Source organism: Crotalus tigris, unplaced genomic scaffold, assembly GCF_016545835.1.
Source record: "Crotalus tigris isolate CLP2741 ecotype Arizona unplaced genomic scaffold, ASM1654583v1 scf7180000024383.4638030, whole genome shotgun sequence".
Classification (NCBI taxonomy): domain Eukaryota; kingdom Metazoa; phylum Chordata; class Lepidosauria; order Squamata; family Viperidae; genus Crotalus; species Crotalus tigris.
The window spans coordinates 4,579,650-4,607,176 of record NW_024100553.1 but is presented as its reverse complement, the minus strand read 5'-3'; the positions used below and the strand labels follow the sequence as shown (position 1 = coordinate 4,607,176).

At 39.8% G+C, this 27,527-nt stretch overlaps 1 protein-coding gene across 1 annotated transcript; it reads right to left on the bottom strand.

Moving 5' to 3' along the window:
* Positions 1 to 137: 137 nt before the first annotated feature.
* Positions 138 to 27,475, bottom strand: LOC120301458 (5'-nucleotidase domain-containing protein 2-like). Its single transcript, XM_039328756.1, has 14 exons — positions 27,113 to 27,475; positions 19,388 to 19,572; positions 17,121 to 17,195; positions 16,257 to 16,312; positions 15,474 to 15,567; positions 13,598 to 13,726; positions 11,679 to 11,739; positions 10,371 to 10,473; positions 9,087 to 9,188; positions 7,560 to 7,641; positions 6,490 to 6,576; positions 6,185 to 6,325; positions 5,816 to 5,880; positions 138 to 2,695 (listed from the first exon to the last, which is right to left on the bottom strand). The coding sequence occupies exons 1-14, from the start codon at positions 27,381 to 27,383 to the stop codon at positions 2,434 to 2,436; spliced, it is 1,713 nt and encodes a 570-aa protein (XP_039184690.1). The 5' UTR covers positions 27,384 to 27,475; the 3' UTR covers positions 138 to 2,433.
* Positions 27,476 to 27,527: the final 52 nt, after the last annotated feature.

Genomic DNA, 27,527 nt, shown 5'->3' with positions numbered 1-27,527 from the left:
CTTCTTTCTTTTTTTCTACTATTTTCAGTTCATCCTTAAAGCTTTTCTAGAGCTACTGTGCTAAGCACAATGCAGAGCTTCACATTGTGAATTCTGTTTTTGATCACCTTTTTGATTCTGTACTTCACAACAGGCAGTAAAGCTTGCAGTACTGAGTTTTATTCAAGTTTAAGACGGTAGGTTCAATTTTACCTGGTCCAAGCAGTGCAATTTTCCTTATTTTGTTGTAAAAAAAACCCAAAAATTCACAGGAAGCAATGGAAAGAATTATTGAATAAGCTATTGACTCTCTGTAATTTGTGGTATATAATGTAGCAGGATGGGAGAAGACAGGTGGCTCTGCTGTTGGATCAGACAAAGAGATATATATGTTTTTGCTAGAAACATGGGTGCAAGATGCTTTTATTCAAAATCATTGAGACTTTAAAACACAAACCCATTTAAGACTGCAGACATGTGACTGCATAGCAAATAACAAGCACCCTTCTAACATTGCCAATTGGATGAAGGGTCAAATCTACCAACTTGAAAAGCTACCGGTTGACTTACTATGCCTTTACTATCTAGTGGTCACAGGTTTGTACAGACGGCTCTGGCAAATGATGTGGCATGCAATGATTTGCTAATCATCTTGCCCTGCCTACGAGCAATCTTGCCATGAAACAAATTACTAAGTTGTAGAGATAGATAATCATAAATTACAAACAGACTGTGAAGTGAAGATATCATAATTCTGAATGAGATTTTAATCTTAAAAAAAAAACCTTTCTCCCCAGTATGTGGATATTACTTGTAAATTATACATATAGTCAGTAGGTGGCAATACATTCCTATATGTCTCCATTACAGAGCTGTAGACACTCTGAAAATGTATGTATGTAAAGCATTGCATGATTTTTATATGGTAACTAACACCGGAAAAATTGTGAAGAATGTTTAAAGGTACTTCAAATGAACGTTGGGAATGCAAATGTAAAAAAGGAACTTTTTATCACTTTTGGTGGATATGTGACAAAGCAAAGAAATACTGGAGTAGGATTCACACCTTAATACAGAAAATTCTTAGATGAATATAAAGCTAGAACCATAGATTTTTCTTTCAGGCTTAATTTGGATAAAAAACTTGAAAAAGAACTGGAATTTTGATTTTATATATGTTGACTGCAGTAAGAATACTTTATGCACAGAAATGGAAGGATGTTTTCATTCCCACAATGGACGAATAGCTGCAAAAGTTGATGGGAGTTAGCAGTGGTGATGAAATTGACTGCTTTGACCAAAGGAAAGAATACAATTAATTTTGTTTGTACTTGGAAACAGCTTTTGGACTTTGTGCTTGTGGTGGAAAAAAATGAATCTTTGATTTTAGGTTTTGCTGATTAGATAGGTTTGTTGTTATAGAAATGCCTAGTATATATTATGTAAAAGTAAAAAGTCGAGGTTGTATGTTATGACCTTATTCTACTGTGCCAAAAGAAGTTGGAAGTCAATGCTTTTCTTGTTTTCCCTTTTCCCTTACACTTTTTCCTCTTCCCCTTTTCCTCCCCCATTTTCCCATTGTTTTCATTTTGCTTTGTATTTTTGTATTTTGATAAACTAATAAAAATATAAAATTTGCAAAAAGAATAGAAAAATACCACAATGGCAAACCAAACTCATAACTTGTTTAGCTCCTGCTCCCATTCCCGTTCCCGAATCAGCCATGGATTTCACATTGCTCTTTTATTAACATTATAAAATTCCAGTCATCAGCTAAAAATACCATCCCTTCTATAGCACCTCCTGTCCTTCCCAGGGCCTACAGGGCAGGACAGGAACCCCCACCCTTCACCCCATTTCCCCACCCTGTTCTCCTCTCCATTACAAGCACAAAAAGACCTCACAGTTGGGGAGGGAATGTAAACTTCAAACACTACAAAATAAATGTGGCTCTACAAGGGATGAGAACTTTGTGTACCGATCAATAAAACCAAGGTCTTCCACCTAGCATACACTGAGCATATTTGTCTAGGAGAAGCACCCACCCTAAGGGAGAACCAACAAACAGATGCTGGGCCAGTCCAAAGCCCCTTCTCTCTGTGTACATGGACATTCCAAACTCTCTAGCTGGCAACAAGGGCAGACAATGCTTCATTCATGGGCCTCTTCTTTTATAGCGCTCGCTGGGAAGCTGCTGATGTTTCAGCAAAGAACAATGGGCCAGACTTGCTAAATCTCGGTGGGAGGCTCAAAGGTACGTCTTAAATCCATAAGCAAAAATGAATGCCGAAAAGCGTTCACTAAGGCTTAACAGGCCCCTTGCTTTGTAAATCTGACATGTAACCACACACCCAGATTTGATTCTAATACAAAGAACCATGTAAGATTTAAGCCATCCCATCATTGCCCTAAAGTAGGAGCGCGACCACCTGCAAACTTCTCCCCAATTGGTCCCTAGCGGATATGTGCCATCTCTTCCAGGAAGGGAGTCTTCATGCAGCCTGTGCAGAGTTGATCCATCCAAAGGGGAGCCTCATGCTGCAAGGGGGTACGTCGTGGGTAAAAGGTGTAGTTGAGGTCATAATTGAGCAAACAGCTGAGGGAGGCCATATACACATCCGAAAAACGGCACAGGCGGCGAGAGAAATAGGTGGGATTGTGGCACGTGCGAAAGATACTGCCAAACTGCGGGTTGAAGAGGTTCTTGGTGAGTGCCCTGTAACAGCATGAAGAAAAGAAAGAGCGACCAGACAATCAGGATTGCTGAATTTCATTCTCCAAAGATGACTCAGTCGGCAAGGTGGACTATCTGAATAAAATACTACAAAGATTAAATCAAACAATTTTCTAAGAATCTAGGCTTTAATTTAATACAAATATTTAAGATGCATGATTTTACATTGCATTACCTTTATACCTTGAAGCCATAACTGTGAATTAGATGTTCTCAGGGTTTCTAGGGTGGACATAGCCAGTCACAGCATACCCAGTATCAGAAGGTTGGGTTCCGCCAAGTTTCTGTTTATTGAGCAACCAACTTTCCTATTTTATTCTGAGCAAATGTGTATGTGTACAAAATTGAAACTGCAGCTGGCATCATTTCTACTTTCTAACAATCTTGCAATGTAGTAGCCAGTGATTGTTTTCCAAATAAAAATGATTGCACTTTATCTTGCAGTATGTAGCTTCTTAAAAGAAAATATTAGAGGGCACTAAGGCTTATACATTGCCTGCCCTTAGCTCCAAATTGTCTTTTCATTTCTAGAATTGATCTAACATTATTTTATGGTTATAAAGATTACTAAGGTCTGGATATCACGCCTGAATATTCAAAACACAAAGTTGCTGCTGCATAGGATTGGGGTATGAAATAACAAAGTATATAAAACATATTAGTCCTCTCCATAGCCAAGTAAGAATAGAATCCAAGAAATGTTTTACCTTACATAACTGCACACAGATCATTTCCATTTATCTTTGTCAATTTTGCACTGCTATATTTACAGTATATCAGAGAATTCTGTTTCATATTACTGTATCATTAAACTTACATATTTTGTGATTAGGAATTTTCTGTATTAATAGTTTCTAAGCACAGAGTTCCTTTGCTTTATTATCAGACAATCTGAGCTAGGTTTTTTTTTCATGCAACTCAGTGGTTAAACAACCCGTAGCCCTACTATAATCTAAAGGAGCTTATGTCATGCCTAGAGCATAAAGACCAAAGGAGAGGGCAACTCTACAGACACAGAACCCTACCCTTATTAAATGGGATATGATTCACAACAGCAAAGCCTGTGCTTTTAATTCTTTCATGGAATTTTCAGTGTCTATACGTGTCAAGGTGCACATGTGCAAAAGGAAGCTATTGCTCATACCACTCAACACCAGAATAATTACTCTCGGCATAAGGCAGGAGCAGAGCTGTTAAAACTGCCAGTCATGCCTGGGATTTTCTTTAATGTGTATTTAAACTAGCTGTGACATTTCAGCTAGCTCCAAGCATCAAAGGACAGTAAGATCAGAACATAGTTTTTAAACAAATAGCAATTCCCCAGGTTTCCAAACAGCACAAAGGCAATTCACAAATGATGTTATCAATACCATTTAAGAAGCTATATTAATGTAAACAAGGGAGAGAAGATTTCCCAAAACTGAATGAAGGTCATTCTTTCTGCTGAGTGTTTGTACAGAAGCCAGAACACTATTTTCAAAAAAGGATCTGTTGCCTACTTTGTCACTTCTACATCAAAGGTGCTTTTCTTTAACAATTTAATGCATGCTTTACAAGAAAGCTTCTGAATATTTAAGATTTGAGACGAAATTTATGTTTCTCTCCCTGTTCTCCAACCCCATCAATTCATGTTTCTCTTCTGGAGCTCAAGCAGGATTCCACGTCTAGCCATTTACAGCTCGGCTTTGTGGTAGAAATTGGCGAGAGCTAAGTCATAAGAGCCACTTTGGTGCAGTGGTTTAAGGCATCAGGCAAGAAACTGGGAGTGTGGAGTCTAGTCCTGCCTTGGGCACAAAACCAGCTGGATGGCCTTGGACTAATCATTTTCTCTCAGCCCTAGGAAGACGGGCAACGGCAAACTACTTCTGAAAAATCTTGCCAAGAAAACTGCAGAGACTTGTCTAGGCAGTCTCTTTATAATCAGACAAGATTGAGAAGGGGGAAAAAATCCTTAGAACAAGAAGACAATGTAATTGTGGCCAACAGCTCACTGCAGTTTTTGCAATGGAGAAGGAGAAATTAGCTGCTCCAGATTAACTGGAGATTTATTTGCTCTGTTTTTCAAGATACTGCAACTGGTGATTTGGCTTCTAAGGGAGCAATGAGAGATTCTATTTACAAGGCTTTGCCCATCCAGAAAAAGTCAGTCAAGTAAACACAAAACAGAATTCCATGAGGAAATTACAAATATGCAATAAAGGACATGTTTGGACCTGTGTAACCAGCCTGAAACCAATCTATTAAAACTTTAAATGAAACTTGAAAAGAGGCCTAGCTAATTCACAATTCTGTTTTCCACATTGCTAATCAAATGTGTTTTAGAAAATAAGGTATACCAGAGAGAAGAGCAAAAAAATTTGCTGCTGACTGGTCTATAACTAAAATAAAGTTTTATTCTTGCTGTTGGACTGGATGCTTAGTTGTGGATGATGGGAGCTACAGCTTAAGCACAATTGGACAATATACAAAGGCCAATGCTATAATATAAATCTTTGTTATACTTTACAAAGTAGCATCTTGTAGAGTTAAGTCTACATCCAAATTTAAATATAGATTTGATGCTGGGGAGAGAAAGTGGAAAAGGTAAAATAAATTCTAAGGTTTGTTTCAACAGCATAGAGAGAATCAGGGGTTGGATCCGGACTAAACTGAACTAAAGATAAATAACTTTTTTAAAAACTAGATCAGTTAATTGAGTGGGACTCAAATTATACCAACTGTAACAAAGCTGAAGTGGGAAATCATGAATCCAGGAGAGGTGAAGAGACCAAAAAGCAGAAATAAATTATCAAACTAAAGAGGAGCTAGAATTAAACAAAAAGATTAAAACCGCCCCCCCCCCCAAAAAAAGGCAAAACCACCAATTAAGGTCCCAATTAACCCTGCAGGATTTAGAGGCCTGAGTGCTCATACTTTAATGCTGAAAAGAGCAACAGAGTATTGCATACAATTTCACGTTGTAAGAAAAAACTTAAAACCTCTGTATTCAGTAGGATGGAGGCAGTTCCTATTTGTTAATGGGCAAGCAGGAAAGTAGCTAATTTGTAAGTCTGAACCAGCATACCGAAGCCCCTGAAAAAGAAGGGAGAAGAAATAAAATACCTGAGTTCCTGGCGCTCCTTCATCCAGTCCTGCAGCACCTGCTGGGATTCGGGATCTTGAAACATCTTTTCATGAAAAGAACCAAAAAGTTAGACAGCCCTGTAATTACTGTTCCATCATCTCTCAACACTCACTAAACTAACTTCCCCTAGAATTAATTTTACCTTCCCCTGAAGCTCATTAGTCCCTCAGGTCCCATTGATTCTAAATTAACTGGCCTGAGAGCAACTGACTGTGATGCTGTTTTAAGTATTCCCTGCCCTACGTTACTCAGGAAGCACCTTTCTTCCACACTGGTTCCATCAAGAATTTGGGATCTTCCCCCTTCTGTTCCTAGCAGCCAAGCAGCATCTTGATTTTTTAACCTACCTGCATTCGCTCCAGCAATCCAGTTAAGGCTTGTAACCAAGTGAGTGCTTGGGAGTATTGCTCTGTGTTGACCATTTTTGTCTCCGTTTCTAGCTCAGGAACTATGGCCCCTGTCCGCCAGCCATGCCGCAGCATCAGGTCCTGGGACAGAGAGACATAATAGAAAAGATTTATAGGATTATGAGAGACATTATACACCGAACTCAGCCCACTCTTGTCCCAGAGCTGGGAAGAAAATCTAAAAGACCCAACTTCCACCCAAATCCTCTCTTCATGACCCAGAAGATTATGCCCAAAGCTCTCACCGCCAGGTCACTGTAGAGATGGTCGCCAAAATAAAGCACCTTGGATCCACGCCAGCCTGTGAGCCGGAGGAAGTCAAAAAGGTTGCCCTAATAGTGTAGTTAGAAATATTGCATTAGAATAATTAGAAGTCCATGGATTTAGAAGACCAACTTTTCTAGACAATATTTTATATAACAGAGGAAAAAGAGAACATTCCCCTTCATATCCTGCAGGTACAGAAAAACTAGCCCCACATTTCTCCGGGACTCAAGAGACCATATAACAATCCCCCTTTTGCCTTTTTTCTCACTTAGTTGTCCCACCTTGGCAAGTCTCCACCCTCAAACTTAAATTATTAGACCCAAGCAAGAGTTGGCAGCTGTTCTTATTTCTGTCACCCCACCCTCTGTCCCAGACAGAGATGGTAGGTAGGCTGGGTGTCTGGAAAGAGGAACATCAGTAGTAGTAGGAGGAGATCCAAAACTCCAGGAAGGTGGCATCTTTCTGGGAAGTAGGCCACAACAGATGCCCAGTATTGCCATTCCTGAAACATGTCCTCATGCTCCTGCTCTCATTTCTATACCCACAGGGCAAATCTCAAAGAAGGAAGTGGGGGAGCATATATATTCAAAGCTGATTCTGCTTGGGCTAACTGGCTGTTATGCCCTTTCAGAATAGCAACTAGAGAGGAAATTCCTCCTTCATCTCATTAGATCTCTGACTTACTATCCCTCCAAAGTTCTCCAAGAAGCTCAAAGGGGTTGAAAGGGTTGGAGATGGATAATTAGGGCAACTGAATTTCATTTTTGATGTGTGCCATTGTGCTCACAGTAAAAAAAATGTCAATAAAAATTATCTTATCGTATCTTATATGTTATCATATCTTATATGTTATCTTATCTTATCTTATCTTATATCTTATCTAGTAATTTAATAGGAGACATCACCAAGTACCAACAGCAGTCTTAATTTTTTTTTTATGCTGACGGAGTTCACCATGCTCAAGGATCAAGATATTAAAATCATATTGCATATAAGTATTATCTTGATTCTTCAGAAACACAGACCACCTAATGTCAACATTCCTTACCTGTTTATACACTTGTCCTTTCTCCAGCTTATTTATTTTGTCCCACTGCAGATCTCCATTGCTATCCAGTCGCCGGAAAGGCCTGGAAGGAAAAATGAATATCATTTGGAGAGGCTGACGGGAAGGCCTTTTGGTTTCCACCATACAAGGGGAGGACAGCACAGGAGTCCTAACATCTGACCCCCAAATCCACAGAACTATTTTTCTCACATGCATAGGCACGTATTCTCTAATGCTGGCTGAGGAATTTTGGGAGTTGAAGTCCACAGATCTTAAAGTTGCCAAGGTTGAGAAACACTACTCTATATGAAACATTAACACTGCTATATGTTACATCTATGTAACACATTTTCTACAAATTTCTGGTGAATATCAAAAGATCCCAAAGGCTAAAGTAAGTTAGGAATTTTGATTTTATAATGTATTTGTTCAGCAGCCTCTCCCAATCAAGTGCCCTCTAGGAATGTTGGACACTCATTACATAATGTTTTGACATATCTAGAGGTTTGAAAAGACATGGTATAGCGTTTAAAGTAAGTCTTGCATAGAGAATTTTTAAAAACCCCTAAGTAATGGCCAGTGATGTAAATTTACATCAGCAAGATAGGAAAGGAAATCAGGATATGCAGAGTTCTAGTATAATTCATTGCAGCCTCTCTCATACAGTCAGCAATTGTTAGTTCAAATTTTCTACTTCTACTTTTTATTGTTGCACAAAAAATGAAGCCGATGATGATTTAGGACAGAGAGACAAAAATATATATATCTAAAAATGAGAAAAACAAAGGAAGTGCTAGAATAGAGAAGTTAAAATATATGCAGGAGAAAAATTATCTCCAACAACCAGCAAATGAAATGCTGTAACCAAAGAATTCTGTCAATAGTCAGAGGCAGGATATTTTGCCCTCGTGATCTTAAAGGAACAGTTCCCTAATTTTTAGCCTGAGTAGTTTTCTTTTCATTGTGCTTTCAGGTCTAAGCTTTATCTACTCAGGGCAGTCCCCCAAAGCCACATATTATCAGCACACAACATTTGCTGATTTGTCTGCTCTCCACAGAAATTGAGCAACAATGGCAGCACTGAGAAACACACTATCTTTTTTTTTTTTTTTTTTTGCAATATTGCAGTTACAGGCCATGCCTTTTTTAAAAAAAAAACTGGGGAAGTTCTGTAAACTGCAGGGAGCATGATACTGATACAGTGATATTACTGGCAGAGGCAGGATTGAAATATCAATCCCGTCTGCCTTTTTAAAATGCATTAGGGGAGAACTAAATTCCTAGCATGCTTTTTTTTTTAATTCTTGTGAATAGATGCATTTCTGCAGCCAATCTTCAGGGGCTTGAAACACCACAAGACAAGGGGTCAAGAAAGCTAAACATGGTCCACAAATTGCTGACTTGGGTATAATTCATCAGAATGTACGTGCAGCAGTGTGCAAATTCCAATAACCAGAAAGGTATCATATGCCCTTGGGACGTGCATTAGCTCATCCTTATACAGAAACTAACACATGCAACACTCACTTGACACAGTCATTGAAGAAATGAGGCTTGTCTGCCTGGACTATGACCACATCAAAGAAGTCTCGCCAATCCTTGCCCACCATGTATCGCATCCCTTTATCACTAGGGGGAACAGGGAGAAAAAGGAAGAGAATTAGGAGGGGGTAGAGGTACTAAAAGTACAGAGTAGGGAGCAACTGTGAAACAAGAATCTCTCCAACAATCATGTTGGCTGGTGGATTTTGGGAGTTTAAGTCCATACAGCTTAAACTTCCAAGGTTCAGAAATGCTGATTTAAACTCACTAGAAAAAGAGCTGGCAAAAAAAAAAAAAAAAAGCCCTGAGCACGTTGTGCTATCATCAGCGGTACCTCAAAATGTTGCTCACCTAGATTAAATTAAAATTATAAATTAATTAAATAATTAAATTAAAACAGATGTAGAGCAAATGCATTTACAAGTGTGGAAAGAGCTGAAGGAAACCTCAGGAGATCCGGCAATACTTGAGACTGCAGCTATTTTTTATTGTTATTTATTATTATTGCTTGGTCCCTGTGCCATTCTGATAATACCTCCTTCCATCTGAAAATAAATCACCAACCACTGTCCAGTGGACTTTTGCAGCCAAGGATGAGGCAGGGAAAGGCCTCAATTTCAGAAGAATGAATAAAATGCTAGTGGGTTGAACGCACTGTTTTCCCACATAACTGAGGGTGGCAGTTATCTGGGGATTTTATTCTCCCATCCCACATTGCCAGTGAGGACCGGCGAGCAGCTAAGAGAAAGAAAAATGAGGAATGGGATATTTTAAAGAGAATCTGAAGGCATGATATGTTCAGGATAATGGTAATTAATGAATCGACCATATATATTTTCTCCTATGTGGGGATAAAAAGGAATGCCATGTACGTATTCTTGAGCTTTTGAATGAAAGGCAGAATTGATTTTTATTTATCAAATTTGGATACTGCCCAATCTCACTCTCTGTATTATATACTCGATATACACTCTTGCTGTGTATTCTGGGGTATACAGCAAAAGGCATAAAAACATAAAAAATACAAAACATGGATAAAAAGAGCCAGGTAAATGGATATAACGAGTATAAAGCTAATAATTAAATAAGAAAAAGAAAAAGAAACTCATATCGAGACAAAAAAAGTTGGAGTGCAATCCAACTCACCAGCTGAACTAAAGCTAAAATGCCTGGGGTAAAAAATGTTAAGTCTCTGGTAATTTAAGAAAAACAAAACCAATCCCAAATAGCCCAGAAGTATCTTAGAGACCAAGGCGTGCTCAAACTCACACAAAGCTGAAGGGGCTGTTGGTGATGAGGAAGAGTTTCTTGCCATTTTTGGCCAAACGGTGCAGCACAGCATAGGTCTCATCCCCGTGCAGGATGTATTGTTCTGGAAGAAGGAAGACGGACAGACGCCTTTAAGAATTACAAGTAATCCTCGACTTATGACCATTTGCTCAGCAACCATTTCAAATTACGACAGCATTACAAAAAAATGGACTTGTGACCCAGGCTTAATGTTACAGTCATTGCAGCACCGCCACTGTCACTTATCAAAATTTGTGTGTTTGGCAGCCCATGCGCTCTTATAACCACAAGGGTGCTGCTTCCCCCCCCCCCAGCTGCCTATCTTCCTCCATCTATACGCTTTTGGCCACTTTGCACAGTGGCACTTGGCAGAGGCAGCACCAGAGCTGGTGGTCAAGTAGAAGCCTAGGCCCTTCAGCAGTCTCAGCAAGCTGCCATCACTCCTAGGCCTCCACTTCAGCCCCAGCCACTGTAGCCACTGAGAAATGCAGCCTCAAGCCCACACACTGTGGTCAGCCATGCCAGCAGCATTGTGCAAGGTCCCATTGCCCCCTTGGCCTCCAGCACAGGGGCAGAGCTGGGTCTGAAGTAGAGATCTAGGTGAGACAGCTGAAGGCCCTGGGCCTCTACTTCAGCACCAGCTCCTGTGCTGCTGCTGCTGAGTGCCATTGTGCAAGGCGACAAAAAGGACATAGATCCGGGGAGAGGTGAAGGGGAGGTAGGCAGATGGCAGAGTAACAGCACCCCTGCAGTCATAAGTGCTGCTGGTTTGGGTGGGCAGTTGAGGCTTCCTGGGGTGCAGCAACTTTATGCCACACTGCTGAGCCGACCTGGGAAGGCTAAGGTTTCCAGGAGTGGCTGCAGCTTTGTCCTGCACGGTAGCACCTCCCCAACTCACACACGGCCTGCACCTAGTTTTCCAGGGCCTCCCACATCCCCTAAGGCACCCCTGAACCCCTTACCTAGAATTCCCTCTGCTAAACAACTCATGGTTCTCACTTAACAATGGCAGCTGAAAGCGCCAGGATTGCAGTCGCTGATGCAGTCAAATGACAGCTTGCTTTACAGTCTCATTGCTTAGGAACCAAAATTCTGGTCCCAATTGTGATTGTAAGTCAAGGAATACCTGTATGCCATAACAGTGTTTCTCAACCTTGGCAATTTGAAGCTGTGCAAACTTCAACTCCCAGCATTTCCCAGCCAGCATGGCTGTGGAATTCTGGGAGTTGAAATTTATATAGTTTAAAATTTTCAAGGCTTAGAAATACTGCTATAGCAGATACTCACCCAGATCCTGCATAATCCACTTGTACATAAAGCCTTTAATGTGAACATCCCGGATGGCATCCTGTGGAAATGATGGAAGAAGAAAAGAAATGAATTCCAGGAATAAATGTTAACATTGTAGGCCCTGACATTTCTGCCTCTGGGCTGCATTTCAACATGTGTAGGGAGACCACATCAGTGTTATGCTTTATGCCTCTCCTCTGCTTTTTATTTCTTTAAAGAATAAACCAGAAAACAATACTCAAGGTTTGTGATCTGATTTCCTCTTTAAAAATTAAAAAAAAAACTTTAAATAGCAGTAATGATTATGTGTTTGTGTGTATGTGGTTTAGATAACCAGTAGATAATTGTGGTCTGAGGGAGTGACAGTAACTCTGCTTTGTGGATAATGATGATCACATATATCCTTTTTTATTCTTTGTTCTCAGTATTTCTATACATGTTTCATCAACAAAAAAAGTAACTGGGTAATCACAAGTAACAATTAAAACCACAAAGTAAAACATGAAAATAGATATAACCTTTAAAGCAATTAAAACAACATAATAGAACCGTAACAAGACAAACGCAGAAACAAATACTATCTTAGAAAGAACTGAAAGCAAAAGATTTGGAAAAGAAACCTTCATCTGTCCTTGTGGAACAAAACATTAAGCAACTTGTATTTGTGTGTTTTGCACATATGCAAATAGCAGCCTGAAAGAAGGTTGAGAAGGTTCACTTGATCTGAAAAAACCCCAAGGCTGTTTCTAATCATTTAAAAATGCATAGGAAAAAAAGGCATTACAGAGTCTAGCCAAATCTGTTTTTTCACATTAGCCTTGCAATGATTAAAAAGTCAGATTTTAATCTTGAAGTTGCAACAAAATTCTTTATTTGTTGCAAAAAGAAAAGGCTGCGTGTCTAGAAATATTTAAAATACAGAAGATCTTATCTGGTTTGGTTGTCTCCATTTCCCCTCTCCCTCATTATTGTTTATTTCTTCCTCAATTCCTTTCAAAGTATATGATGTTAATTTTCAGGTTGGTTTGGGGTTGGGGGAGAATGAGCCACAGTGGGGCTACTGACATATATGTACTATAGAACAGGACATCAGTTTCTGTGGACCGTTCTCTCTCTTTCCTTAAACTGTTCAGCACAGCATGTAACCTAATCTTGTCCCCCCCCCCTCTCTTTCTCTCTCTCTCTCACACACACACAGAGGAACGCAGATTAAATGATAACCTCTCAATGTTAAGTAAACTTCAGAAGTGCCATTCACATTTCTCCGGTGGTAGACTAGGGTTCTGCAGGTGGGACAAAGCTGAAAACAAGGGCAGGAGCAGGAAAGAACGGATTGACATTTATGAGAATGCCAATTCTGACCTCTTGCCCAGAATCAGGGGGCTGGACAGGCTCCAGAGAGGCAGAGAGACAGAACAGATGGTTTTTCCCCGGTCTCTAACTTAAAAAAAAAACATGCTGAAAACATAAGCTGAGGGGCCCTCAATACGTGCGCCTGCCTTCAAGCAGTTGGGTTTAGAGATAAGCCTTCCGGGCAGCTTTGCAGGCAGCACGTCCCAAGTCCTCCTCCAGCTTGGGACAGCTTGTTCCTCTCTGGTGAGGTACGTCACAACCTCCTATAATAAAGGCTCTATTTAAAAACAGAATCGGGAACCAACAGAGCTAATGCAGGTCTTTAGAACTCCAGGCCCTAAAATCTTGCCATTTTGTGTAAGACAAACCACACAGGACACTATGTCCTGCAACACCTCCCAAAAGTAATTGCCAGAATCCCACCCCCACTCAGAACTGGGAAGAAAACACACAGCTGCCAGCCAACAGCACTTCCTCCTCCTCCTAACTTTCAACATAGAAGTTCTCCTAGACAAACAAGAGTGAAAAGGGAGAAGCTTGCCAAAGGGGAATGAAGTACATACCGTAACATCTTTGTAGAGATGGATGGGGTCATAATCAATATCATTGCTGATGAAAAAATCATTGGCTACAGCCAGGAGTGTCATTTCTGGCAGAGAGAATATGTCCATGAATTGCTTAACAGCAGGGCCCTGGAAGGAAAAGAAAATGAAGGCGAGGGATACAAATTATTAGACTATTAGGCCCTTCCTTTTCAAAATAAGAAGACATTCATTCATTTAGTGTTAGCTCTGAAGGATTTCTGTAAAAATTAAAAATTACTCAGTTCTACCCTCTGGCTTTTTAGCAAAAACACATACACCGTTAACCTTCAAAAAGCAGAATTAAGAAAGTCAACATTTAGGTTGATCCAAAACAATCTGGAATTTGGAGAAAGATAGATTAAGTGGAAAGTGCAGAGAGAGAGAGAGAGATTAGATATAGGCTATTAGAAGGAAAGTGAGTAGCAACTTCCAGGGAAGAAAAGAGAACTGAAAACAGCTACATTAAAGCAGAGCTGATAATCATGGTGGAATGAAGAATTGCTCTTGGCAATTCCTCCCCCCAAAACTTGAGGACTTGAGATTGCCTACAAATGCTCCAGACAATTGCTCCTTGCAAAGAGACCACAAAATAGTGGTCTACGGTGAGTTCAGAGCTTTGGGGGATAAGGAAAAACTATCTACAATCAAACCACAGTCGGCATCTTTTGAAAGGACACTAGTTTTGCATACTTCCTTTTCTAATCACTTTTGGTAAATGCCTTTTGCCTATTAGGAATCATTAGATCAAGAGGTTTTACAGAAGTGAGTTTCCTTCAATCCATAGCAAAAATCAAGTTTAACTTTAAAGACTTAAAATTATTTTGGAATGAACAGCAAAAAATGATTAAAACTTTGATTTTAGAAAGTTAGAAAAGAACTAAGGATCCAAATAATTTGAAATAGGATTTTGGAATGAATCATAAAGAATCCTTTCCATGGGAAAATGCTTTTGTTTTGAATTTAAAAAAATAATAAGACTTTAAAATTGGACACTAGAGGGAATAAAAAGGAATTAACGATTATACTTAAATTTGACTTACTAGTACAGAATGGAGCAAAATACCTTAACAGTGGACATACAGGAGAATATTTTTGAACAATGGACCCTGAAGGTAATTTTAAGTATGTTTGCTTCTATAGATAAGATTGTGTTTGAAAGATGTTATGGAAGAGGAACAAGTTTTATTAGACAGGATGAGACTAAACTGAAAGTGGATTTAAAACAGTCTACAAGAATGATATGGAATAAATGTTATTCCGGATATATACAAATAAGATCTGTTGTATTTTAAGTTATTAAAATTGTTTATACTTGTGACAAAAAAAAGCCATTTCTTTATATATTTATTTTCTTTTTCTTAACTATATTCTTTCTTCCTTTTCTATTTTCCTTTACTATTTTTTTTCTTACATTATAGCAGTTTTTAACTTTTTAATTGTACTTTTTAATAAAAATATTATAAAAAAGAAAGAATATTGACACTAAAATTGCAATGATACTACCAAAATTCAGAGAAAAGTAAGTGTGCTTTTGAGATTTGTTGGGCTGAGAACTGCTGATGGGAAAAAAGAAAAGAAGGGGTAATGCACAACCGCTTTGACCCACTTGTTTCATCTTACATTCAATATCTGGAGCAATCAAAAGATTCTAGGTTTGGCTCTACCTAACTATAACATGAACATGATATAAAGTTTGCTCTAGTTCAAAAGAATATATTTTTCCCATTTCATGTACACCACTAATATGCAGATGAAATAAAGACAATCAGCCTAGATGTCATCCAATCACGCAGCTTGTCTGGGAATGGAAACTCAGCATGGGAGTAACACCTTTAGACAGCTCTGGGAATTCTACCTTTCCATAGAAGCCACTGGCTTGGTGCAAGGGAATATGATGGGTGCCATCATACATCTCCAGAACTTCATCATCTGGAACAGGTTTCAAGCCCCTGCACAAAGTTAAAAAAAAAAAAAAAGAGAGAGAACAGAGGTGCTTAGAATTACAATAACAGAGTATGTTTAGCAGTTAGATCAGTGTTTCTCAGACTTGGCAGCTTGAAAATGTGTGGACTTTAACTCCCAGAATTCCTGAGCCAGAATTCTGGGAACTGAAGTCCACATATTTTCAAGCTGCCAAGATTGAGAGATACTGAGTTAGATTATAACAATATCTTATAAGGTATTCTTGTAACAGCATCACAGTAGGCATCAGACATTTTGCAACTCACGATAATTCTTGGGTCACACAAAATGAAATGTCAGCTATAGAAGGACAAGAACTTTCACAGGCATAATAAAATACATTCTAATGCAGACATATAACAGTTAAGTTCAATTCTGACCCAACATGTTGTCATTAGGCCAACCAGTTTGAAAATTAGAAGCCAGAACATTATATGAATGCTTCTACCCAACTTCATGCAGAACAAGAAATTCTTCTTTCCCTTGCCTTGTTTGACAATAGTTGGGATCATGTATTTATTACTGCTAAACACTATCAGTGTAAGCCAGACAAGGAAGAAACACAACATTTCCCAAGGCCTGTTATAAATTTGCAAACCATGAATTGCCAGAAGCTAGGGTAGTGTCTGAACTTGACCAACCCAGCCATTTGGAAACCAAGATGATGAATACTTACCGATACACAGTACCCAATTGAATGTAGTGAAATGCATCTATCTTCATGAGCAAGCCCTATAGGGGATAGGGAAAAGTGAAGTTAGGACCCACATAGAAACTTTAGGATCCCTAACCCTTGCAAATAAATTTCATAAAAGTTTTCAGGCAACTAGCCCACATTCAACAAAATTGTCCCTTGGATTCTATACTGTCAGCTACAAAGAAATAAAAAAGGATCATTGCTTTTTTGTCCTAAGCTTACAAGGGACCTTCAACAGATGACTTATATGCCATAGTTATTCAGAAAAGTAGCTACTGGATAATGAAGGCAGTAGCATTTACATGACTTAGGCCGCAATCCTGTGGCATTTGGGTTGGATATTTTGAATATTCTTACATTTGTGCAAAGAGCCCCCAAAGTACTATGGCATTCTAGAACAGGGGTCCCCAACCCCCGGTCCATGGACCAGTACCAGGCTGCAGCACACCAGCAACCGGTCTGCACAAACAACCAAAGCCCCATCCACGAGATGCAGTCAGCACACAAAACCACATTCCCTCCGGTCTACGGAAAAACCTCTCCCCACATAAGCGGTCCCTGGTGCTCAAAAAATTGGGGACCTCTGTTTTAGAATGTAAGATCCCCTGACCTTCTCATTCCAGGAAATAAATCTGCATCAGACTTGGAGCTTCATGGATTTATTCCTTCCCATTGGTTCTCATGGTGACTCCCCACCCCTCCACCTCTGATAATCTGCCATTTTGGATCCTCAAATTAAAGGTTTCTGGGGAGTTCATAGAAAAAGCAAGCAACCACACACACACCTCCGACTTTACAGACAAATTTGCTAAACTCCCAGAAACACAAATGACACCCTCTCACCTTTGCAATGTCATAATGTAAGCCCCGTACAGCAAAGTTAGGCCAGTATTCATACTTCAGGATGCCCTTTGGATACTGATGTGATAAAACAAAGAGAAGTATGTCACCATGTGCAATTTTCTAAGGAATTTAAGTTAACTATTTTTTCTTGAACAATCAACAGAGCAAACTGCATGGAACCATTGGATACAGTTTTATCAGGTACATAATCGTGGGCTTTCTAAACCAAACCATAAACAGAGCGATAGGGAAATTGAGAATGTGCATGAAGAATCAAGCAAGGCAACAAAGAGGCAGCCATTTTGGATCTCTTCTCTCATTGTAAAGGACATGGAAGAAGTACTGTGCATTTAAGGAGGAAAAGCATCTTTGAGCATAGTCAAAAATCCCAGCTGATTCAGCTTTCCTTTATCTGAACATTCTTTTTGACATGTATCAGAACATTAGAACACAAAAGACCAGTTTACATGTGGACTTGTAAGCAAACAGATATTGCCCTCTCCTATCATGTCTACCCAGGCCAAAATGCATTCAAGCTATCCTCCTTCACACACTTTCTAACTTTATTTACTAGCGTAAGGAGAATGATAATGACTATTTGCCACTATAAGCTCAATTTGAGAGCTGTCATTCAGTATCATTCTTGGTTCTACTGATAGTAAAAATTTGGTCATTTTCTTAGTATTTGAGTTCTACTGGGCAAACCTTATCATTTTATTTTTGTTTCTACAAGAAAGTAATTTTTTGAGCAATTAGTATGTTAAACTGGCTGCTATTGTCTTCTTTTGGAAAATGTGGTTTTAAAAACAGTATTACTCTTAATCAGCTATAATCTCAGAAATAATAAACTTTTGAGATTTTACAAAAGGAATATAATTCGCCTATAATGGCTAAATGCCAACAAATACAACTACAGGTAGTCATTGATTAATAACCTCTTGTTCAGTGACCATTCAAAATTACGACAGCACTGAATGAGTAATGGTTACATCTGGTCCTTAAAGTTCCAGCATTCCCAGCATCTATGCGGTCACAATCTGGCATTTGGCAAGTGGCTTGTACTTATGGATGCTCTCCCCACCCACTCAGCCTCCCCAAGTCCCTCTGCATTTGTGTTGCATCTCCCCAAACACCCCTGCACTCTCCCCAAATTGGCAGCAGCCACCCCAAGACCTGCTGGGCTCATGCCAAACCTTCACACCATGTACGACCCCCTTGTTCCCTCTCCTACCCAGCTACAACCACTTACTTCCCAGCTAACATGCTTGCAAGCAATCTGGAACTTGCAAACTTCCTGCCAGCTTTCCCGCTGGCAGGAAGTTCCAAGGAGGTGCTCACTTAATGAACTACAATTTTCACTTAACCATGGCAATGGATTACCTGTATAATGCTTGCTGTCTTTATTGTTTGGCCTCCACAACCCTGAATATTCTAGAAGCACTGAGCATACTGAAGAAGGATTTTAATGAGTTTAACATTTATTGCTATTGTCATTTATAGAAAGAAATTTGGACACTATGCAAGAACTGGAACAAAGAATTAGAAGTATCCTATATTACCGAATTAGAGTGCCACTTTGAGGCATCACTGGACAACGTGAGGCTGTGAGTTCTAGTCCTGCCTTATGTACAAGCTTTGATCTTAGACCAGTACCTCTCTCTCAGTCTTAAGAAGAAATCAGTGGAAAGGCACTTCTGAAATCTTGCCAAGAAAACTGCAGGGACTCATCTAGGCAGTTGCCAGGAGTCAAAGCCCACACACACACACACACACACACACACACACACACACACAAGCCCAATTAATGATTTCAAGTTTTATAGCATGTCAGATATGTCTCATGTGATTTAAAAGCTCAGCTGGTTGTCTTCCTTTTATGCTGGAAATTTAATAAAGTGCTCATATTGTGGATGAATGAAAACTGAACTGTCAGCCTTTCAATTAGTTAATTAAAAATGAATTCTTCCATGTTTACAGTAATTTATTTGTGTGGCATTATGTAACAGCTTTTTTTATTTACATTTTTCTTTTTGTTAGTACCTTTTTATTCAAGTTAGTTTAGGTTTTCTTTTGCTTTCTTCAACTTATTTTATTATTATGTAGGTTTTATTATAAAATATGCCACTTATTATATAATTGCTGTACAGCTAAAAACCTTTTTAAAAAGTTGCTTCCCACTTGTTCAGTTTCTAAGCCAAGGACACCAGAATCCTAACTGCTTTAATAGTTCGTCAACAAGAAGAAAAAATTCCCAGATCAGAGGGTACCTTATACTGCTCCACTAGGATGTCCCTAGCAGTGTTGTAGATGCGGGAGTGGAGTGCGGGAGAGTACAGAGCTAGGGTGTAGTCATAATCAAAGCCGTAGACGCCGATGGTACTCAGTGAAATCTCATTGTTGGCGTAGATGGTTGAAGGATTCAGAAGGTTGCAGACACCAGGTGGGAGCAAATCTAAATCAAGAAAGAGAAGCATGGAGGACAAGCTATCATAGCACATGGTTGCTACAAGCCAGTTTGGTTAAGGCTTTGTAGGAAATAAGGAAGATGATCTTGACTAAGTTATACAAGCTCCATTGCCAAAGTGAAAAGGATAAAACTTATCTGAAATCCACAACAGCCAGATAACTTTTGGAAGTGACTCAGCTCCTCCCTAATTCATTGAATTTAAAATGGAGTAAGCAACATAATAAAATCAGACTAGCATGATTCTGCTATTATAGCCAATCTCAATTAAAAGTGGTTTTAGTCTTCCTGTGGAGTTGATTTCCTGGTCTGAACAGCCTAGCAAGGCTAACATCAGTCTTGCAATCTGGCAACAGAGCTTGCATACCTCCATCAAAGTTGTCTTCCTTGTTCTCCTCAGATGTTGAATCAGAAAATAGGAGATTGTGAGTTCTAGTCCTCTGTTAGCTGGCAGAGTGACCTTAAACCGGTTGTGCTCTCTCATTACAACCCTCCTCACAAGATTGTTATTGTGGGAAACTTTAATTATACAGAAAAACGTGGGATATAAATCAGTCCATCAAACAAACCTTCCACATGGATAAACATCTCCTATCAAGTACTATCTCTTACAATGTACCAAAAGAGTTCAAAGAGGGAAGGAGGGGGTAGAAAATAAGATGGGTTAAAGGGAATATATGGTACTTTACTTCTATGTGAAGCAGGAAACTAAGAAAAAGGAATTCAGAGATTGTGAGAGGATTGGTAAAGGGGGCATCTCATTTCTATTACCAGAAAGGGAGACATCAAAGCAATCAGAGAGATCGTTTTTTTAAATCCACTTTCAACTCAGTCTCAATTTTGTCAAGTAGGACTTTTTCCTCTTCCACAATATCCTTTAGATGTAATCTATCTATAGAGGCAGACACTTTTTAAATTAACTTCTGGACCCACTGTTTAAACCTATGCTTCAGTATATCCAGTGTTAAGGTATTTTGCTCCATTCTGTGTTTGTAAATCAAATTTAAGTATTCTTCTTTAATTGTAATCTTTAGTTCCTTCTGTTTGCCTCTAGTGTCTAATTTTTAAAGCATTATCTTATGTTGCTTTTTAAAATTCAAAATAAAAGCATTTTTCCCATGAAAACAATTCTTTATAATTAGTTCCAAAATTCCACTTCAAATTTATTTGGATCCTCAATCCATTTCTAACATTCAAAATTTTTTGTAATTGCCCCTTTGCCTTTTATTCCAAAATATGTTTTAAATCCTTAACCTTATACTAAAATGTATTTTGCTAACGATTGAATGAAACTCGCCTGGTTCTGTAAAACCTGTTGATCCAATGATTCCTAATAGCTGTTGACAATGATTTCCTAATGTAATTAGAAAAGACATAGGTGAACTTAGTGTTCTTTCAAAGGTGCCAACTGTGGATTGAGGAAGATGGCTATTCCCTCATCTTCTAGAGTTCTAAAGCTGCTAGTTTCTTCTATTTTGTTATGAGGAGTAACTGTCTGGAGCACTTGTGGCTGCTCTCAAGTCCTCTCCTTGTCTGGAAAGGAATTGTAAAGAACTAGTCTGCTCACTGGCTCTCCCACTGTGACAGTCAGCTTCGCTTTTTGCAGGGCCATCTTCAGTCTATTTCTTCCTTGGAAGTCATAAACTCTGAAATCCCATCCAAGCATCCATGCCTCACTCTTCTTCAAAGAAGCTCAGGGAGTTACAGAAAACTGGTTGAATACAGACATTACATTTGCCCAGAGGGATCTGTTGAACTTTATAGCCAAGACTCAATTTACTTATTTTGTTGTTTTTACCTCCTGCCCAAATCAATGGACTCAGAATGGGTTACAATACATTAGAAATCATTTTAAAAACCCACCATAGTAACAAAGGATCCCCCAAGATGGACAGCAATTAATGCTAGGCTTAAGGGGTTTAAGACGATGAAATTAAACTGTTTCTATTATGTTCTAAATCCTATGAGGTAAGAATCATAGGATTTAATCTTTATAATCTTAAATTACTTCTGATTTTAATGTTAATTTTAGTGATATTGTACACTTCCCAGAGCCACTCTCTGAGGGAGATAGGCAGTTAAGAAATAGAAAACATAAATATAAAATAAATGAGGCATTACAAATCATGCTTTAAAGTTATTGCTGTTTATCAACATCCCATTCCAAACATTTTGTAAAGTATACTAAAACTCAATGTATAGGGCAGCAATTCAGCAGTGTCCCAACCCAAAGCCATCTTGCATCACTGCCAAATAGGAGAATGGGAATGCCAACAACAATATTACATAGTACACTATGTTGTGCTAAACAGAAGTCTATCCCAAACACTTCAGGAATATTCTAATTCAGAGAGTCACCCAGCTTCCTTCTAGATATTTTGGTCTATATATATTCCATAATCCCTGGCCACTGACCATGTGGCCTTGAGTTTATGGAGCTTTAGTCCAAAACAGCACCAAGGAGTCAGATTTCCTATACTTTCTTTACCTTTCTAGTTTTTTGCAGCCTGCATTTTGCTTTCAATTAATATGCTTAATTCTTGTAAGACTGGTTGCTCGTCTTTGGCCCACTTAATGGGTATACATAATGTGTTTTTCTTATTTAAAATGGCAGAGTTCATGGTTCCCCCAAGGGCAGGAATGTCAACTTCAGACAGTTTTAAAAACACTCTGGCCAGCACATAGGCATATGTTATATTTTAACAAACATTTATCTACAGATTTTGAACCTGCCCATTTATACAATCATGGCCCTGCCTTTGTGGCCTCAGCTGTCAATTTTAAAAAATGTGCCCTTGCTTGTTTTAAAGTTATCTATCTGTCTATATTGTTCTCTATTGCAAAGAATATTTATGAAGAAAAGATGCAAAGAGATGTTGAATTAGAACAGTTTATCCTTTGCTTTTTATAAAATCATGACCAGAAACATAATTGGATGTTCCTAATTAGCCACCCTACTAAATAGGCTAGCATTTAATATACACTGATACAGCTTCTAATAATTTCTCATTCTAATAATTTATTATGAAATTTATCTGTTTGGTACATTTGATAGCTAGAAATGATCGCTGCTGTAGAGTTTTATCATAATCCTTAAATCTGTTTTTCATACGCAGCTACATTTTCTGAAACATACAAAATTATATGGCCTTCATCAATTGCAGCAGGTCTTCTCATCACTAAGTAAAACAACCAGATTCCATGCATATGCAGAAATATTACGATGGCACTTTAATAGATCTGAGCTATCTGTAAATCAGTAATATGAAAGTGTGACCTACTAAAATAGTATCAATGCACTCCCCTTGTAAATAATAATTATTAATAAATGAATAACTATCGATGTTCCACTGAATTTTCAATAACTAAAAAAGAGTTATTTGGAAGCAAGAATTCTGTTTCTTTTGAGATTAAGGAACAGGTTAAAAATAAACATGCAGATACATGAATATGTGGCCTAACAGGTTTAGAACTGGAATTATCTTTTGTTGGGAGAAGTTTACTACTAACTTTCAATGGCAATATCCAAAATGCAATATTTGTTGCTTTATTTATTTAAAAATTCAGATATAGGCTGAGGTATTGGATATTGGGACAGGGATAGCTTGAGAAAAAAATAGGTACTTGCTCAATTTTCTTCTCTACTAGCTTTCAGGCATAGTATATTAAAGATGAATAGTACCAGAATTAATATTTATTTACGTAATACTGGATTTTGTCTCCTTATCTCTTCTAAACTTTTATTTTTCCTTTCTGGAACATTCTCCTCCCCTCACTTCAGAACTTGCTTGAAAGTTTTTGCTTCTTCCTGCAAGCTGGATAGTCATTGCTACTAGAATCAGAATCCAATTTTAGTCTAATTTATCAAGGCAATTGTTATACTTTTCAAGGATGAGCTACCTAAACAACATCAATGACACCAGACTCCTAACATAGCATAGATTTTGATGCTTCAGTTGTTTTGTGATTATGCAACTGGAAATCTGAACTGGTTGGCTTTTCATATGCAAGCTGACTGGTTAATAGCAGAAGCTGACATTTGTCATTTGATGAGTCAGCTAATTTCAAAGTCCTGGGGGAACTTTTCCCAATCCTTCCTGCTTAACTCCCTGAAATAGGTTTTACTGAAAATGAGGCTTCTCAGTTATAAAAAAAACAAAAGCCAAACAACCCCTAGGATGAGTAAGATCTTTTTCCCGACAAATAACAGTGGGTCAGGCAGTCAGGCAGTGACAGTGCAATACTGTACAGACCCGTTAATGGCACAGCTTATTGGGAAAGAACTGGCAATATGTAGGAAGGAAGCAGAAATTGTATACACATGCAATGCAGAGGGCAGCAGAAGGAGGAGAAAGGGGAATTGGGAGAGACGTGGCAGGCTTGTTAGCAGCCAGAAAGAAAGAAGTCAGCAAATAAGGAAGAGACTTGGATAATCATGGATTTCCAAAATAAATATTTTGATCCTAGCACACAGAGACAAAACCAGCCAACTTTCTTTCACTGAATATTAATTTGAAAAAAAAAATCACTGCTGCTACATGAACACTTCAGCATTAATATGAATCCCTCACAGCATGACTATACCAAAAAGGAACCGAGAAGCGTCAAGCCTTGTAGATAACTCTTACGCCTTAGAAACATTAAGATGCTGCCTTATACAGAATCATAAATAGCATGTGACACCAGCTTTAAGTTGTGTTGGCTGGATATGATAGCAGCTATCATGTAACAACTTTGGAGTGCACAAATGCATTCTTTTTTCTTTTGTTAGTTGCATTAACTATCCAGCACCCTCACAGAGCATGGGCTGACCTACAGCAAGTATGATCTCAAGATCACACATTTCTCAAACACAGTGGTTCTCAACCTGTGGGTTGGGACCCCATTTGGGGTCCAATGATCATTTCGGGGTCGCCAAACAACGCAGTCCGCCATTTTTTTCCCCTTTTCCTTAGCTGTGCTACTCCCTTTTATTCTGTTGGCTTTTGAAAGCCAATAGAATAGACTCTCTTGAATAGAGTCTAATTCTATTGGCTTTCAAAAGCCAATAGGAATTGTCCAGGCTGTCTCTGCCCTGCTGACCCCGCCAAAAGTCCCATTCTGCAAATGGTGCTGCACCAGTTGAGTAGTCCTCAACTTTCGACCGGTTGAGTAGTCCTCAACTTACGACCGGTTGGGGTCGCGGCATTAAAAAGATTGAGAACCACTGCTCAAACACCTTTTTAGTGGCCCTTACTCCCATCCTAAATCCTTTGTGCCACTGCAATTTGGCAGTGGCCCCAACTATATTAATGCTGTTTCTCACCAGTCAGGTGGGAAACTCAGAAAAAAGTAGTGCATGCTTTAGCATAGGCATAGGATTTGTTTATCCCAAAAAGAAGAAAACTACATTTCTGTAAAAAAAGGTAAGAATGGAACAGATTACCCCATGCATAATGCAGCCCTACCAACTGAAATGTTGCACCACTCTAAGGCTTAAGTACATTCCCCAACACTCCTCAAAAGTTGACCATCTGTGTTGTGGATAGAGTGGACTCTTAAACCATTTGGAGCAATTTTCCTTAACCTGGATAGATGTGCTTGGACCATAACTCCAATGATCCCCAACCAACATCTGAAGCACCACTCTATCTTTACACAAATTTGAACTCCTTTGCTCTGAAAGAGATTATATCTACTACTACACAGAGGGAGAATTCCAAATTGCCGGCCTGCCATTGCCAGCAATGGGGGAAAAAAAAGTCACTCATGTGATTTTGCAAGTCTGACACCCCTGTTTTAGATCATGGCTGGCTGGAGTATTCTGGGAACTAAGGTCCACAAGTCTTAAAGTTGCCAAGGTTGGATACCCCTGTTCTAGATAATAGACAACAGATGATAAAGAGATGAAATATCACAGACATGCTTTCAAAACCCAGGTCTAGCAACTATAATCTTAGAAGAAACTTTCCTCTGACAAAAGTGGGATCTTCTTTTCCAGGGTCATGCTTAAAGAACAGTTAGACCAGGGGTAGGCAACCTTGGCTCTTTTATGACTTGTGGACTTCAACTCCCAGAATTCCTGAGCCAGCCATGCTGGCTCAGGAATTCTGGGAGTTGGTCCACAAGTCATAAAAGAGCCAAGGTTGCCTACCCGAGTTAGACATACCAGCTTTTGAAAAGCAAAGATAACATGCTTTCATATACTCTCCCAAATTATTGCTGTTTTGCATGCAGACTTTAATCTGCTGAAAGAGTGCTAACTTCAGTGGAAAAGTCCACCAAAGCTGCAGTTACTGGGCTTTCTCTACTGCTGGAGTTGAAGCACTACTCACCCATCCTTCAGTTTGCAGAACAATTAAATGCACTTTGAAACTCTTAAAACGAATGGTACTGGAGTGAGAAAATACTACTTTAAACCTGAACAAATATATTTCTGGTGGGCTTTAGATGAGATAAAGGGAACCTGGAGGCAGCAAGAAAAAATGTTGTTGGCCTTGGTTAGATGCAGTAGGAAAAGCTGTTGCAGCCAGAACAGACACTTCAAGCACCTTAAAAAATAAATGATTAATTCCTTAATGTCAAGAGTCTTGTAACACTCTATCAGCTGGAGATATTAGTTGCATGAAATGTTATATATAGTCAGCAGAAAAAGCAACGTAAATAAGATTGTGGGAACATATCATAGTAAATTGACCTTCAACGCCTGATTCTCTATTGTTATTCTTTTCTTCCCACTAAGTCCTCCCTACGAACCAGACACAAAGCGATACTGTATAAACTTGCTACAAATCACTCCCTCCCACCCCCAGCACGTCCAGCAAACTAGGGGGAGGGAGGGAGGGAGAGCGGGGATAACCCAGCCTGAATGCCTGGGGAAAAAACAACCAGACCCCGGAGCAAACCTCAAATTCCAAAAATAGATGGAGGAGGAGGAGGAAAGGCAAGGCGCGAAAGCCATCAGATTCATTACAAGGGTGCAAAGGAGAAACCGAAGTTCTCATTTAAAGGGGCGACAAATTACAGTCGGGCGTTCAATTCTCGAAAGCAGATTTTAAGGGGAACGAGAGAAGAAAGCTCTCGATGAAGACCCCTTTCGCCCCCTCAAAAAAGCTCTGTCAGATCAAGAGGGAGGCGACAAAATAAGGAATGGGGCAAGCAACGATCAAAAACATTTTCGACGTGCAAGCTCGGGCGTGCGCAAAAAGCCTGGCATCCAGCTTGGCACTCAGGAATACGAGAAGCTGAATACGTGGATCACTGAGGTACTCCGGGTGGCGTTTCGGAGACGAATCGCCCCGTTGAAAGCTTTAGGAAGGGAGACGTCTCGAAGTTAACGGCCCTAAACGGGAGCCTGTTCAGAAGGGAGAAAAAGGCTTGGGAGACCGAAGAGGACAATGAAGCGGCCCCGCCGCGGGGAAGACGGAAAGAGAGTCGAAGTAAAGGGACTTTCGATGGGAGGACCTCCCCGGTTTCCGAAAGCAACTTCCGCAGGGGCTCTCCCTCACCCACAAAGCGGGAAAGGTCTCGCTCCTATTCGGCGACCCACCTTGCACCAGCCGCTTCATCTCGCCGTACCGCGCCCAGAGAAAGCTCTTGTTGTCCGGTCCCGGAGCTGGAGCGCTCGAGAAGGCTCGGGCGGCCGGGTCTTCCTCTGCCGGGACCCGCCGGGCGTGCGGCTTTTTGCTGCCATAGGGTGGGCTAGGTTGGGGGGCTTGCGCCGCTGCGGCGGGTACCTCGGCCCCGAAGCGAGTGCAGTAGGAAGCGGAGGGGGCCGCCAGGCGCACTAACCATCCGGCACGCACGGCGGCCCCAGCCATGCTGCAAGGAGCGTCTGGGAAGCCGCCTTCTGCGGGAGAAGAAAAAGGCAGCCAAGAGGCTGGGCAGGGGGAGGTCGCTCCGCCCCCGCGAGGGAAGGGCCTAGCTTCAGGCCCCCGGCCCGCTCGGACGCCCGTGGCCGTCGA

What these genes read in the sequence shown, in the direction of transcription:
- LOC120301458 (XM_039328756.1), bottom strand. Translation starts at nt 27,383, where the DNA reads ATGGCTGGGGCCGCCGTGCGTGCCGGATGGTTAGTGCGCCTGGCGGCC. An exon ending in CAATTGGGTACTGTGTATCG is followed by an intron (nt 15,568 to 16,256) that starts GTAAGTATTCAT and finishes AACTTTGTGCAG; the next exon opens with GGGCTTGAAACCTGTTCCAG. An exon ending in AACAGCCCCTTCAGCTTTGT is followed by an intron (nt 9,189 to 10,370) that starts GTGAGTTTGAGC and finishes TGTTCCCCCTAG; the next exon opens with TGATAAAGGGATGCGATACA.